Here is a 15,598-nt window from a genome sequence, read left to right as displayed (position 1 = left end):
GATTATGCTAATTCAGAACTTAACACTGCACCTTCGCACAAGCACACACCCTCCTACGAAAGAAGCGGGATTTGTATAATTTATTTTAAAGCCCCTCCTTCAATCACGCTCAGCTAGTACTTACGAAACACAAGGGATTTACTTTATCTTTCCTCCTCCATTCAACCTCTTCCAGCCCAGATCCAGCAGTTCTGCCTGCACCAATCTTTGAGGGGAGGAAATTACATTTCTGTGGACATAGGGGGTAGCTGTGACACAAGGCTAAACCCTCAGCTCCAAACGTGCTCTAGACAAAAGCTGCCAGGCTAATCCCACCCAACTGCACTGCACTGGGCAATTCCTTTTATCTGCTTTGCTCATGACAGACTTCAAACTGATTTCATGTCAGGTCTCAGGCACCTTACAATCCTGCTTTCCTAAGAAGAAAAGCCTCTTCTCTTCTTGCAGATTGTGGTTAAAGGAAGGTGGCTTTGTCCCAAGAGCCAGAGGTAGAATTTCTGCAAGCAATGCAACAGAATTTCCTAGGATGGACTGCAGAATATTGCTCCCCACAGCAGCCCAACCAGGCCATGCCTGGCAAAGTGCCTGGATTAAACCTGCTCACCAAACTGACTGAAGCCCACCAGGCACAGATCAAGCCTTGCCAGATGCTAAGCAACCACCAGGCAACAAAACCAGGAAGTTTCTGGAGCCCTACAGTCTGGCATGGTCCATTTAAGGAGCATATTTCATCCACAGAAAACAAGGAAGCACAACACCACTGAAAGAAAGTTGCAGCTCCAATACAAGCTTCTCTTTCTGCCATTGGAAGGAATATCATCTCACACCTGTGGTGGCAAGCCCTTGTTCTAGCTCCTTTGGGGAGTAGTGGAAGAAAACTGGTCTATATATTACACCAACCCATGCCCTGCAATCCTGGTTACAATACCATTCAGATAGAGTGTTTTCAGTGTCCTCAGATGTGACATTTGGCACCAGCAAAGGCCACTTTAAGTGACAGGATTAGGGCCACTCCATCAACTCAGCTGTGAACTGCCACAGTTGGGCTTCCCACTTGCCCAGAACTTGCCCTCTCAGTGGCCATTCCTCCTGGTTGCCCAAATTTACTTTTTGAAGAATTTGTACCTAAAATTGCTCATTCTCCAGCACTAGATGCTACATTGAAGAGTGGCCCACACTTCAGCCATCCCAGGGAGTGGTGGATCCTTCCCACTGCCATGCCCTCATCTATTCCTCAAACTGAAACCCTGCCTGGCCTTCTGACTGGCTGGGAGACCCCTATGTAAGCTTCCCACCTTTGCAGCTCACCCAGTCCTTGGGCATTCTATTTGCAATCTTCCATCTGCACTTCAGGCCTCTCCTGGGTCTCCCACCTGATTAACAGTCCCCTCTGATGCTTCATCTGGGTTGGCACTCAGCTGAGCTAAACCCTGGGCTTGTTTCCTTAAGGTTAATTTTCTTTTAAACATGTATCAAGTGCATTCCTGTTGCCACTAAGTAGCTTGCTTTAACAGACTGAAGATTTTGGAGCAGAGCTTCAAAGAAAGATGCCAAATTTGAGCCCTGGGCACCCAATTGTACGTACAACATACACTCTTCTATCTCCTTTTCCTTTTCTTCAGAAAAATAACCTCTGTCGCCAGCCTCCAGCTCATGAGTCACCTGCTCATTCTTAGTCTCTGAAACTGTGTTGCCTCAAATTTTGGGAAACTATGTAAGTGGACATAAATGACTAGTTTGTTGTCGGGAACCGAAAGCGCCCTGGTGATGCCAACCTCAGATAAAGCGGGTATTTTGCAGAGCTGCTAAGTAAACAGCCTCTTGGCTTGCCATGCCAAACACTACAGTGCTCACAGCTGCTGCCCATTCTGGGACGCACCCTGCAGGAAACACAACTCTCCCTCCCTACTCTGCTTGGCAAACTCAGCTGCTGATTGATTTCCACAAGAGGAAGGTGTGGCAAGCAATGGGAGCTGATGAAGCATCCTTTTATGCTGTTTACCAAAGGGTCAAATCAGATACGCACACATTGCCCCAAACACAAGGCCAACTTGCCTTCCAGCACAGGGCAGCTTGAGAGCTGTTAAGAAGGCAAATACAAATGCCCACCCATCTAAAGCAGCCTTTGCCAACCTGGTCAGACTACATCTCCCATCAGCCTCAGCTACCACAAAGGCTGCTCTAAAGTGCTGAAATGCTAGCAATCATCAACCAGTGGACAGGTGCTAGGCTCACACCCTCCAGTTACTGAATCTGCATCTGCCTTCTCTCAGCTTGGGGCATTCTGTGCTCTGAACTCTATGGGGAATGGCCCTGTTATATGATCAGGTGGTCCTTCCAGGATTCACACTCCTCCTTTTCACTCTTCCCAGCTGTGCATGAGTGCTAACTGTGGTTAGGCATTGGAGAAACATTCAGCACATAAGCAGAAGCAATCTTGCTTATTGCTACTTCGCATGTTGCAGGGCTGAACTTTGCACTGCAAACAAGTCCTGGGAGAAGACTCTAGCCTGGGTACCTGCCCCCTCTTTGTGGGGCACTAGTGGTTTGGACTGGGTACACTGCTCTGCCATGGGGATAGACCTGTCTTTTCATCACTGATAATGACTTAGAGCTTTCTACCTTGGCATTATTTGCTTCCTTGCACTGGCAAGGAACTACTGGCTTCCTATACTGATGCAGCCAGAAGAAGAATCCGAGGCAAAACTGCACAGCATCCCTTTTACAACAGCCCTTCCCCCCAATAGGACATTTTGGGCCTGGAAAACTTATTAGCACAAGTTTGATCAGAAGGGGAAACCCTGTTGATTGTGGTGCTGCCCGGCTGGTGTTTCTCTGTAACAAGGCCTCCTTGGTGGTGGATCCCCATTTTTGGAATGACCTCCCTAGTTAGGTGTGTCCAATTTACATTCAGGGGGCATTTGCTGACTGAAAAGATGCTCTTCCCAGCAACTTTGTAATTATTTGCTGTGAGGATATGCAGCTGTTTTAAAATGTTTTTAGGTGGCCTTAAAGTTTATAAAGAGGTTTTTATTTTATTGTAATTGCATTGTTTTACTACCTTGTTGCTTACTGCCCTGGGCTCCTTTCAGAGCAAGGGTTGGGCAGAAAATTAATTAACAAATAAGCAAACAGGGGAGAAACTGAGTTCAGCATCAACTCCCAAGGGAGCCAGATTGCACCTCATCCTGAGAGCGAGAGAGAGGTAGAGAGAGAGAGAGCTCAAACTGCAAGACTGACCTCCCACCAAAAGGCCAAGGTCATGGTTAATCAGGGTTTTTTCCCCAGTCTTCCGCAGAACGAACAATGGCAAGATTCTTTGGCCAATGCTGCTTTTGGCAAGCGAAGGCTGTCTGGGTTCCTGCTGGCTTCTCTTCCAAAGCACTTTTATTCCTTGAGTAAGAAGGGTGTCGCCTGACACAACACATTAAGACTTCTTACTGGAGCTGGAGAACATCTCTGCTTGCACACAGATCTATTTGCAGCACCTGCACATTCACGCATTAGGAAGGGGCCTGCCACCCTCAGCGCCATCCCCTTGTTACTTATGTGCACAGTACCTAGGTGTATGCTGGCAAGAAGGGGGAGGAACCATAAGCAAACATTTAAATACAAGGAGTCTAAATATAAAGCGACTTAATTAATTCAGTCTGATTTGATTAAAGTTTAAGCTAAAAAAATTAAACCTTGCTGATAATGCCAGTGCCTCTGCACTCATTGGCCAAGGCATTGGAAGGGATTTGAGAGCAAGCTAGCTTCTTCCTGAACAACCAGAGAAGAACACAGATGGATTGCATTATGCACCTCCCTTTCAGAAGCAGGCACACCAAACCCTTTTGCCTCCTCTCTTTTTTTCCCATGAGAGCATTAATGGGAGATGCCTGAGGCACCCCCCCCCAAAAAAAACTTCAGGGGCCCTGGGGCCCCAGAGCCCTTCCCTTGCCCCCCAATTCAACTGGCTTCCAAGAACAGCAACCATTTCACATGGGAGAGCCCCAACTCAACCACAGTTTTAACTCTGCAGTCAATTACATTGATTAATGCCTAATTCATTTCAGTCTTCTGTTATAAAGCACTATTAACATGCAAGGCACATCTTGTTTGTCCTCTCACTTCCATTTTGCAGATGGAGAAGACCAGGGGCCCTTTTTTCTGCATGGAATCCCCCTGCCACACACACAGAGCCTTCCTTTTCTTGAGCTCACTGGGTCAGGTAACTGGAAAACAACAATAGATCATTTTTTCACCCTTATATACACCTCTACAGGCACCACCCATAGAAGCAGGGCGGGTGGGTTGCATGCAAACCTTAATCCTGACAGCATTTCCACTGTTAGAAGAAATACATCATCACCACCTTGCCACCCCTGGAAAAGCCTGACATCTATTGTTAGGATGGATGAATATGTGTATATTCTGTGCTGTTTTATAAGAAAGAAAAGGCTTTGATGAGAGAAGAGTAGCAACAGTGGGGTATTTTGGGTGAGGGGCAGTACAGGATGTCCATCCAGCCAAGAACAAAGGTGCAGAGGTTAGTGCCTGCTTAATGAGGCACTATGTTGGAAAGTCATGAATGGGAGGGACAGGTAGGAACCAACGATGCAAAGCACCTGGAAGAAAGAAAAACACCCTAAGGGCTGAGCACTAGATGCTGGTCCAAGGCCACCCAGCCAAATGGGTGTCTCTCTGGCTCAGGTGCTGCTGCTCTCTAATCACTGGATAGAATTGCCCACAGCCCCAGTTCTAACGTTGCCCCCTGGAGGTGCTGGTGCCATGACTTAAAGAAGGTTAGGCAGCTGGGGAAGAGGAAGCATTCTGCTGGGTGATGCTGGCCCTCAAAACAGCAAGGCAGTGGCAGCAACAGCAACAATCTAAGTGGGCCTGGAAAGCATCCAACAAGGAAAACAAAATAGCTACCCTGTTCACCTCCCTCCCACCCCTTCCCCACCCCCCAGCTGTTCAGAGCTGGACTGGAAGGAGCCAATGCACATCAGAGAAGGGTTAAAAATATTGCCAGCTGGGCCATCCGATCTGGCAAGGCAGAGGAATGAGCAAGGGTGGATTTATCAGCATCACAGCATCCATAGAGACACCAGGATTACAGAGGAGACGATTCCTCCTCCTGCTACCCAGCAGGGCCAATGCAGCCACAGAGAGAAACTAGGATTTCAAGTTACAGGCATAAAAGTGTCAACCACGGGTGCTGATTCAGATCCCAACTATGCCATGAAACTCACTGCCTAACCTATTTCAAAGTGTCTTGCATGGCCATAGTAAGGTTTAGGTATGTGCAGTGCTTCACACATCCTCAAGCAACCTTTCCCAACTTCAGCCACTTTGGACTACAGCTGTGCTGGGGGGCACCAGGTTGATCGGGCTACTTTAAAGGACTACCTTATGGTAATTGAAATGATGGTAACCAGGCCTGCCGCATTCTGCACAATTGCCCTGACAAAGTCAGCCTTGGTTCTCTATGGCCAAAATCGGCACCCAAAGAATGTCAACTTTTATGAAGCCTCCTTTTTTAAAAAAAAGCCCTGGCAACTGTGGGGATAAGTGCAGGGCAGCACCCAGGGCTAAACCAACCACAGAAGCAACCACCCAAAGCACTTTGGAAAGGTCCACCCCAACATCATCTTCAACACTGGAAAGGCACTTGTTTTTGGTGCAGGATGGTAGATAATTTCCCTTAAAACATCAGCACAGATCGACCTTTAGATTTAGGGGGCGGGGGAGAGGAAGGAAGGGATGGAGAAAGCTGCAAAATAATTATTCTCCTAGGCACATCTAAGTTGCAAGGTGTTAGAAAGGTGGGGAGATGATAGGTTCGGAAGTGTTAATTCAGCAGTAAAATCCCTTCCATTCAAGTGTAACTAAATCCTATATGAAAGGTAAAGATCATTTACAAGAGGGAAAAGGATCACCACTCCTAGCTTTGTGGACAAGGAAGACAGGGGTAATGACTGGTGAACTAGTGGGCATTTGCAACCCTCTTAAAGCACATGAAAGCCTCACCTCACACCAGGGTTTGCACATTTGATCATAGAGGCAAAGGAAGGCTTTGTGTGCAGACTAGACTAGACTCACTCATGGTCCATTTCAAGCTGGAATGATGGGTTATTCTGTCCTACATCACCATTTGTGCCTTTTTGTTTCTTAACACACAGGAGCCCCTATCTGCCTCTTTTGCATAAAAACTGAAAAGCACAAACCATTCAGAATAAAACAACAACCACTCAGCCTGCAAAGGTGATGATGTTGGTGTGTGTGATGGATCTAGCCTTTCTTCCTTCTCCCTCATGGCCGCCCCCACAAAGCGGCTCTATTGTTAGCCGAACTCCCGTTCTGCCAAGAGCACGCAGGTGCTTTTCAGCTTTTGGGTGGATGAAACCACCTGGAAAATCTGCATTCAATTTCATCCCCCTTCTGGCCACAGTGCCTTTGTTCCTGCAGTTATTATACAAAGCTGGCAAAGGATGGCAGCCAGACAGACAGCAAAAAGGAGAGAGGAGGACTTAGGGGCGGGGGGAGAGGAGGAGGAGAAGGAGGAGGCTATGGTTCTTTTAGGGTTGCCAATATGCAAAATCCCATTTCCAACAGGGCACTGGCTTCTTTTCTCCCCCAAAACAAAAAAGGCCATTGTAGGGAAAAGGAGCTCATGAACAGGAAATCCTTGAATGTATTGTCACCATTGCCACTAATACATTTCTTGAATCCCACCACTAGCCAGACCACAGGGGCAGCTTGGGCCCTTTCCGGTGGGGTTACAATCTGCACAAAGCAGGTGACGCGGGGGGGGGGGGGGGAGGATAAGGGACAAGTGCAGGGCTCAGTTTCAGTGCCAAGACTCCGCAACATACAAGGGTGAGATATTCATCCACTGAAATGGATGTTGGCTGGCAAACAGGTTGGAAGGGAGAGTACCTCTGAGCATCTGCAGAGTTTCTTTCAGTCATAGGTATTTATTTCTTGGGCTATGAAGCAGGCTGATTAACAGGCCTTGTTAGATGGAGCAAGAGAGATGAATCTGAAGGTGAAAAGTGAAGGGGTGTGCTTGTTTTTGCTATAGTTTGAACATTTCATCATCTTGGAACTTTTCTGAAATGTTTTGCTGGTTCTTATTGTTCTCATGATCCCACTCATGCCATCCTGGCAAATATACATAAGTAAAGGGTAGGATTAAAAATATATTTTAAATCGGCCTTCCCCACCCTAGTGCCTTCCAGATGTTTGGGACTACAATTCCCATCAGTGCCAGCCAACATAGGGAATTCTGATAGGAACTATAATTCAAAACATCTGGAGGGCACCAGGTGGGTGAAAGCTGCTTTTAGCAAATAAGCAAGCCTCTCTCTTAGTAACGATTGGAGTCTCTTTGGCATCCTGTATGGTGCCTGGCACATTCCTGAGGCTTATTAAGAACCAGACAACCATATTTCTGGGTGTGTAGCAGCAAGCAGGGAATTACATTGGCATACGTGTAAGTGTGGAGGGGGGCAACTGAAGATGAACATCAGCCTTGCATGAAGTCCTTTCTGGGTCTGGCTGGATGCTTTAATGTATTTCCTGGTAACCAGTCATAGTCCCATCCCCCTACGCTGCGCATGGTAATTTGCACTCTTAATCAAATAATTGGAGTGATTAGGCAATGGATGGTTTGACTGCAGATTAAAAACAGAGCTCCAATAGACTGGAACCAGCCATCTGGTCTCTCTGTGTGTCTCTTTGCTACCTCTCAATGACTCTTCAGAAGCTTCTGCTGGGGAACACCAAGGCAGCTCTGCTTGCAGGCACCCATCCCAGTGTTAACCTACCCTCCTCCATAACTTTCTACCTACAGGGTTCAGATTTTAAGGTTTGAACAAGCCACAAGCCCTGTCTCCTCCATAGCATCTCACCAACTGTGATCACAGACCAAGCACACCTTTTTGACTGCACCAACCAAGTTCAGACAGCAGAAGCAGTGTTAGAAACTGAAATACTGTATGAAAGCTAGGAGCTAAATGGCACCTTAAACCTAGGTTATAGGCGCAACAACGGAATGCCTAGGTGCGCTTTTTTATAACAAGAATACAAAGCTGAAAATGAATGAACTGCAGCTAAAATATTATGTTCATTTTTCACATGGTTTAGTCCTTCCCCTGCCCACCCCCCTAATATTCTTAAGAGGGTCTCTTCTCCAGTCTTCAGAGACTAACTGGAAGTGTGGAGGCAGACAAAGGTCCTCCTTTCCTTCCACTCTGCAGTTTTAATCTGAAATTTTAGGTGCAGTACTACGCCCAGAGCTCAGAAACTGCTGGCACTAATGAAATTCCCTGTGACAAAATGCGCCTAGAACAATGGGAGTTTCAAACACTGAGCAGAAGCACTCACCAGGGACATCCTCAGTACCTGTCCTTCTCTCACAAAACTCACCACGAGTCCAACCCTGAGCACTTTCCATGAATCATATCAACACCATTTGGGCTGGGGTGGATTTGGTGGGCTGAGATTAAGCCAGCAGCAACCCACCTCTGCCCCTATCTCATTAGCCGGCATTAAGCAAAGCATAATTCTCCCCTTCTCTCTGCTCCACATCTGTAACTTGGGGCAGTAACAAAGGCATATATTCCTGTGACATAATTTTTTCCTTACCACTTTTAATACTGAATTCCAAATTGTTGGTGAAGGGCAGATAATTCTAACATACTAGCACTAATTATACCAATGGACTGGTTTAAAGATTACAGAGATAATGTGCTTTGAAAATACAAAAAGTGTTGTATAAATGCTATTAGTAAGTCAGTATTGGCAGTATTCATTTGAGAAGCAATTTTGCTCTGGAGTTATTGGTTGCAAGTCTTTGCAGCAGATGTGACTTGACTAAGCTGCCAAACAAAAACAAAACTGAATTTGATGCTCTCCAGATCTGGTGAGTCCCAGGGACATTCATGACTCTTTCCCCTAGCAAAGATCCCCCTTCGTGCCATCACTTCACCTGAGGCATCACAAACATGAAAGCATACAAAAGGCTGTGCCAGCAGCAGCCTTCTTGCTCTGTGTCCTGGCTGTCCTTGTGGTGAGTGAGCCGCCCAGGGATGCAGGCCATGTATAAAGGACAAGTGTTGCCCTCTCAGGGCCCTAATAGAGTATATTGGTTCGGGCTATAAATATTTCCAGGTGAGGCCTGACCTATTGCACCTGAGCAAGAGCCAAGCTCTGAACTTCTGAGTTTGTCTCCCTGCCACTGCTGCACTTCTGCCTGCACACACATTCCAGTCCTTCCCCTTTGGACTAACTCTGGAAAGCAACTGGCTTTGCCTTTGGCTCTCCAGTGAATCTGCCCCAGTGTTTTCTCCAAGTCTGGCCCCAAACCTATGAGGACTTGCAATAGGTGCTACAGATGCTCAGCTGCCCAGTCAGGTGCTAGCAGCTGGGGATAGGAGAGGTCTATGAGCAATTGAGAGGATCAGCACAGTGTACTGGTCTGAGTGCTGGAGACTAGAGTTCAAATCCCTGCTGCGTCATGAAGGTCACAGGGTGACCTTGAGCAAGTGACCAGCTCTCAGCCTGGCCTACCTCACAGAAGCAGCTTGGAGGATAAAATAAGGAGGGGTCAGCTCACCCATAAGGCAAGATGAGGCAACCGCCTCAGGTGGTAGGATTCACAGGGCAGCAAATGCAGCCTCCAAGGAATGCACCCGTGTAGCTGCTGTCATGGTGGCATCAACAGTTGAAGCTTACACCTTAGAGACAAAATCTGCCCCCCATCCTAGGCTGCCTCTATAGCATCCTCTTGGTGAATGGGTGCTACTGCTGGTCTCCTCTACTCTTGTTCACTCACCCCTTCTTCCCTGGTGGTGGTGGGTGCCATTTTGTGGTTCACCTCAGGTGCCAAAATGTATTGGGCCGGTCCTGGGGCCAGCCTTCAAAGAATATAAAGAATTCTCTCCAGGACAGGAATAACAGAGCGCTCAGTGACTGGGAACAGCACTTGGAAGGCTGCACGTTGCTCACACCACCCACTAAGCACCTGCCTCATATCTATACGCTAAGAAATGTACGGCTATTTTGATAGTTTGGGGGGTGGGACTGCAAATTGTGTCAAGGATAGCCTTTTCCTTCCCTTCTTAACACTTCCCTCTGCCAATCTGCAGCCTCTCTTTTGCAGCCTCGACAGCAGCAGTGGGGGCAACAGCTCAGAGCAAAAAAAGCAACAGGAAGAAAAATCAGATTGTGAGGGCCCTCTTGTCTTACACAGGCTGATTCTGATGGGAGTTGCAGCACCAAACATCTGGAGAGCACCAGGTTTGCAAATGCCGTAATAGGGAACTCAAGGTAAAAAGGAAGCTTGGGGTTTTTATTTAAGGGTGGTGAAGGTAAACTCAGGAGAAGGTAAACCAATTTTGCACTCACAGGATGTTTGAGAAGGGGGATACTCTGCTCTCCAAGCTATAGAAATGAGCCTCAGGAGAAAGCTCTGCCCAGTCACAGACCCTCTTGGGGGTATAAATATAGCCGACAGAGACAAATCCTTTCCTCCCATTGTTCTAACTTCCTGTGAGCTCAGCACAACACAGATCCCCCTTGTCAGCCAGCCGGCTGCCAATCCCGGTTTCTGCAACATGAGAACAGCGGAAGAAAGTCACAGAATTGCTGCAAGCTCTGGGAAGAGAAGCTTCTGAGTTGGCGCCTTTCCAGTCTCTGTCCCAAAAGGAAAACATTTACAAGCCCAGGGTGTGATTTCATGCTGATGAGGGAAACCATTCAAAGTTCCTTCCCCTGCAGCAAGTTCAGGAGGCACCTGAACTCTCCTTTTTGTGAGGAAGGACAACTATCATAGTGACCCTGCCCTCGTATCACCAACTCTGAGTGAACTGCTTTATGAGTTAAATTGCTTTATGTGTTGTTATTTTGTCAAATCAATTTGAAACTTTTTATTGCATAAATGTAAAAGGTAAAGGACCCTTGGACGGTTAAGTTCAGTCAAAGGCGACTATGGGGTGCAGCACTCATCTCACTTTCAGGCTGAGGGAGCCAGCATTCATCCACAGACAGGTTTCCGGGTCATGTGGCCAGTGTCACTAAGCTGCTTCTGGAGCAACAGAACACTGTGACGGAAACCAGAGTGCATGGAAATGCAAGAGACCACCACCAACATCATTATCAGGAACAAGCAAGTTATTACAGTCCTTCTGTATTACTGGTAATTACCAGGACTTCTTTGGTTAAAAAGTGTGACACTTACTGTAACAACTTCATGGTGAGTACCGGCAGGTACTAGCACCAATTTTTCTAGAAAAAACATACACTGCTAGTGCTGAACAGAATTTCAGGCACTTTCTAGACCTTTCAGAGACTCTTTTGTGAAGTGGCCTGGTGAAACCTAATAAGGACTTCCAGAGATCAGGCAGGAGTGAGATGTGGAAGGGCAGGGGAGCCTTAGGTGACCTGCAGTGTTCTCAATAGTTTATAGTCTTCATCCTACAGCTCCCATCAGCCCCAGAACCAGAGAGGCTACCCATAGTTAGTCAACATAATCTCCCTCCTCTCTATCCTTTGAAAATTTGAAATCTTGGAAGCACAACAAATTTCACATAATGTTCAAATGATGCATACACATAATGTTTTAATCCTGTCTTTTAAAAATATGATCACTTTTTAGATTTTTCTTCATTTTGTTTCATGCCAGTTTTAGTGTAGGTGTTTATTGTGAGCTGCTTTTGTCAAATAAATAAAAATTAATAAGTTTAATAATAATAATAATTTATTCTGATTGAAGGGTTAGGATTTCCTTGGTGCAGACGATATACATTACCAGTTACTAGAACTGGAAAAATTGGGGAGTCCACTCCCCAGGTTCTGCATGCCATCAGATACAGCCATGCAGTTCAGTATTGTGGACCCCGACCCTGTCAAACTTGCTCCTAACTGAGATTAGACAGGCCCCCTCCCTGCTGAACTTGAGGTGATTGACAAACACTTTCCTGTTTCAGCAAGCATTTTAAGGTAGGCATTCTAGGATGAATGATAATTGTTCTTATTCTTTGTATGGCTTAAAAAAATCATTTTATGTACATAACTTAGAAATTCTAAATATTAACCAGTATAATAAGCAAATGGCTATTTTAATTGTCTCTCACTGCAATTGCAACTTTACTTGTTATAATGCACCCTGCCTGATTTATGCATCACGGCTGGGCAGAAATTATTAAATAGATAAACATATCAAGGGTGAAATTACAGAGGGTCCTCAAAGCCTTCTACTCTCCACACAGAAAACCCGAGTCCCTTCCCAACTTTTCCATATCAGCCAGGACAGCTAGAGGACAGCTCCTTCTCAATGTAAAGTTTGCTCAATCTCAGTTTCCAATCAAAGGCACTCAGGCTAGGAGGAGTCCAGAGCCTTATGCTTAACTGAGTCAGCACCAGATGCCCAACTGAGATCAATTCATGGTGTGATTCACTGAGATTGTTAAAACATCCCCTGTCTTTCCTGGCAAGTGGAAAAGTTGTGTGTTCAAGTCAGTTGCCACAAACAGCAAGCCCAACAAGGCAACTGGCTCAGAATTCTTGCACAACAATACATCCTCAAGAGTAGAGTTTCTCAGACTTCTGAAGCACAATTCACTTTTGCAGCCAGCAAGACTTTTGTTTAAAGTAGAAAAGACACACCCTCAGAGGATGTTCCTCCATGATTTGTGATTCATTGATCTGCATCCAGGCTCTGCAGTGGGACAACAGCCAGTCTGTTTCCTCAGAGGAAACTGTGGCATCTCTGCATTGAGAACGGTTCAACAATTCGAATTGCGTCCAGTGCTGGGATGTGGCAGAAACTCCTGCCCCCACTGGATGAAGAAGGTAAGGTCAGAGCACCAAGTCATACAAGGAAGCCTCTGGCAACCTCCCCATGGAGTGAGCAGAAGGATACAGAATTATTTGATGATTTAACTGATTCACTTCTCATTCTGTGGTGTAGCAGTTACTATTACAAAAGTAATAAAAGTGCAGTTCATTATGTCTTAAAGGTAAAGGTAAAGGGACCCCTGACCAATTAGGACCAGTCACGGACGACTCTGGAGTTGCTGCGCTCATCTCGCTTTACTGGCTGAGGGAGCCGGCGTACAGCTTCCAGGTCATGCGGCCGGCATGACTAAGCCGCTTCTGGCGAACCAGAGCAGTGCACAGAAACGCCATTTACCTTCCCGCTGGAGCGGTACCTATTTATCTACTTGTGCTTCGTGCTTTCAAACTGCTAGGTTGGCAGGAGCAGGGACTGAGCAACGGGAGCTCACCCCGTCGCAGGGATTTGAACCGCCAACCTTCTGATTGGCAAGCCCTAGGCTCTGTGGTTTAACCCACAGCGCCACCCGCATCCCTCATTATGTCTTACATGATTCTAAATATCAAGAGCCTTTTCACAGAATACCTGTGGCAGCTGAGAGCTGTTAAAATATTCAAACCAAATTCAAGTTAAATATTTAGAATAAGTAATCCAAATAAGGGGAGAGTCATTGACCTCTGTGGGTTGTGAGGGACAGATGTTTTAAAGCACAACATATTAAGTTTTTAGTGTGTTGCAATACATGTACACACTAAGATTTAATGAATGAAGAGCCTCCTAAATTGGACCACACAAGTTGCTCATGCGAATGAAAGAGTCACCCAGGGAGAATAACATGGATGGAAATTCACCCTGTGCTCTTTGTTTTCTGCCCAACCTGGCAGTGTTTATACAAACAAGTGATAAAGGTCTTTTAAAAATAAGATACTATTTCTAGAACTCTTTTATCTCCCTTGTTTGTATAAAAAATGCTAAGGTAAGCTGAAAGATCATATATGGCAAAAAGAAAAAAAGAATGAGCACAGGGTGAATTTTCACCCATGGAGCAGTGCAGGCCCTACACTCTAAGGTCCCAGGGTGGGTTACAGCATTAAAAACAACTCATCAGTAGATTCAGCATTAGCCAGAAGCCGCCTGCAGCATAGCCAGGTCCTTACCTTGAAATCTGCCAGCTGCTGACTGATAACCTCCACTTCTGTCCCAACGACCCACTGCAAAGCTTCGCTGTCTTCTGCTGTGGCTGTCATGTAGTTCAGCTCCTTTAGTTTGTCATAGAAGTCCTTGACGCGAGCCAGCGTTGTGTCCACCTGCTCCAGGCGACTTTTGCCTCTTTCGTTCAGTTTGCCACATTGCTTATTTAAAGTCTCCAGCTCACGTTTCAACCCTATGAGGTCGGGGCTTCCTTCATCATCCAACATCTGCCTGCATTTCTCTTCAGAAGCTTGGATATCCAGCCTCAGCCTCTGAAGTTTGCCCAGGAATTCATGGACATCCTCTGCTTGAGACTGCAGACTGTCCATGTCTCTCCCAACAGAGCCCATGCTGTCCAACTCGTCATCTAGGTCAGCCAGCTGAGAGAACATCTCCCGAACATGATTATTAAACTGGCCAATCCCTTCAAGCTTGCTCTCCATAAGTTGACAACATTCGTTAACTTTTTGCTTGACTGCTTTGAAGTCTTGCTGGGCGACCTCAGCTTGACTTAAGAGATGGGAGGAGTCAGACCCATCTGGAGCATCTTCCACCAGGCCCCGGGTGAAATTCCTCAGGTAATCCACCTGGGGTTCCAATGCCTGGATAACCTCCTGTTGGGCTCTCAGCTTCTCCAAGTTCTTAGTGCTGCAGGCCTGTGGGCCGAGGGCGTCATAGATTTCCAGCTGATGCTTTGTCCCATCTAGTTTCTTCTCAATGTTCCTAAAGCTTTCTTGGAACTCCTTCAGCCTTTGCGACATTTCTTCCAGGGAACCGGTCTTTGCTTGGAGTTCCTCTGTGATAGCATCCATCTTCTGGTTGATCCCAGCTTTCTCATCCCTAACATCATCCTCATCCATTTCTGATGCATTGATGAGGATATCAGCGGCGCTGTTCAGCATCTCCAGAAGGGAGCGGCGCTTCTCCACATCGCTCAGCATAGCCTTTGACCTCAGGAGTGTGGCTTCCAGTTGCACTGGATCCAGAGTGACTTCCAGCTCTAGCATCTTTGACCTGCAGTCCTCCACCCATGGGAAAAGGTCTTCCACATGACGCTGGTATTTCTGAGCCTTCTGTAAGCAGTCCTTGAGTTTAGCATGTCGGTCTGTGATCTGTTTGCTAAGCTCCTCCCAGTTTGCTTTCAGGTTGACCAGCTGGCTTTGCAAACTGGCTCTCTCCTCGCCGGGATGAATGGAGTGAAGCAAAGACTCACCCTCTACCACAATCAATTCATAGGAGCCCCTGTGCTGGTTGAGGCTCTTTTGGAATTCTTCCTGCTCCTGGATCTGAGACTGCAGCCTCTCCAGCTTAGCTGAGATGGGCCCGCTCTGGGCCTGCTGCCTCAGCTTGTCATCCAGCCAAGTGTGGAGCTCATCAAACATCTGTTGGAATTGCTGGGAGCTGGCAAGCACTGTCTGCAATCGATTCATCCGGTCACCTGAAAATTGGAGGAGGCAGGAATACATTGTTAAGACATGCATTTCATAAAGCTAGGAACCTCTCCTAATGTTCCTGATGCACAAATCTACATTCCAGTCTTCGCAAATAAGCACCTTTCAGTGAAAAAGCAAATTGGTATACCAT

General features: G+C 46.6%; 1 protein-coding gene across 24 annotated transcripts in view; it reads right to left on the bottom strand.

Moving 5' to 3' along the window:
• Nucleotides 1-15,598, bottom strand: part of MACF1 (microtubule actin crosslinking factor 1) — a 291,764-nt gene that overhangs the window by 67,875 nt on the left and 208,291 nt on the right. For all 24 annotated transcript variants that reach the window (XR_014514346.1, XR_014514347.1, XR_014514348.1 and 21 more), the window contains one exon: nucleotides 13,981-15,452. Coding sequence is in view for 20 of the 24 variants with exons in the window: in XM_083453050.1 (XP_083309176.1) it covers nucleotides 13,981-15,452 (1,472 nt within the window). In the remaining 4 variants the exon portion in view is untranslated. The remainder of the gene's footprint in view (nucleotides 1-13,980; nucleotides 15,453-15,598) is intronic.

Source organism: Podarcis tiliguerta, assembly GCF_965153285.1.
Source record: "Podarcis tiliguerta genome assembly, chromosome: 8".
In the NCBI taxonomy this organism is placed as follows: Eukaryota; Metazoa; Chordata; class Lepidosauria; order Squamata; family Lacertidae; genus Podarcis; species Podarcis tiliguerta.
Note: the sequence above shows the minus strand (reverse complement) of the source record. Positions and strands in the feature narration are given on the sequence as shown.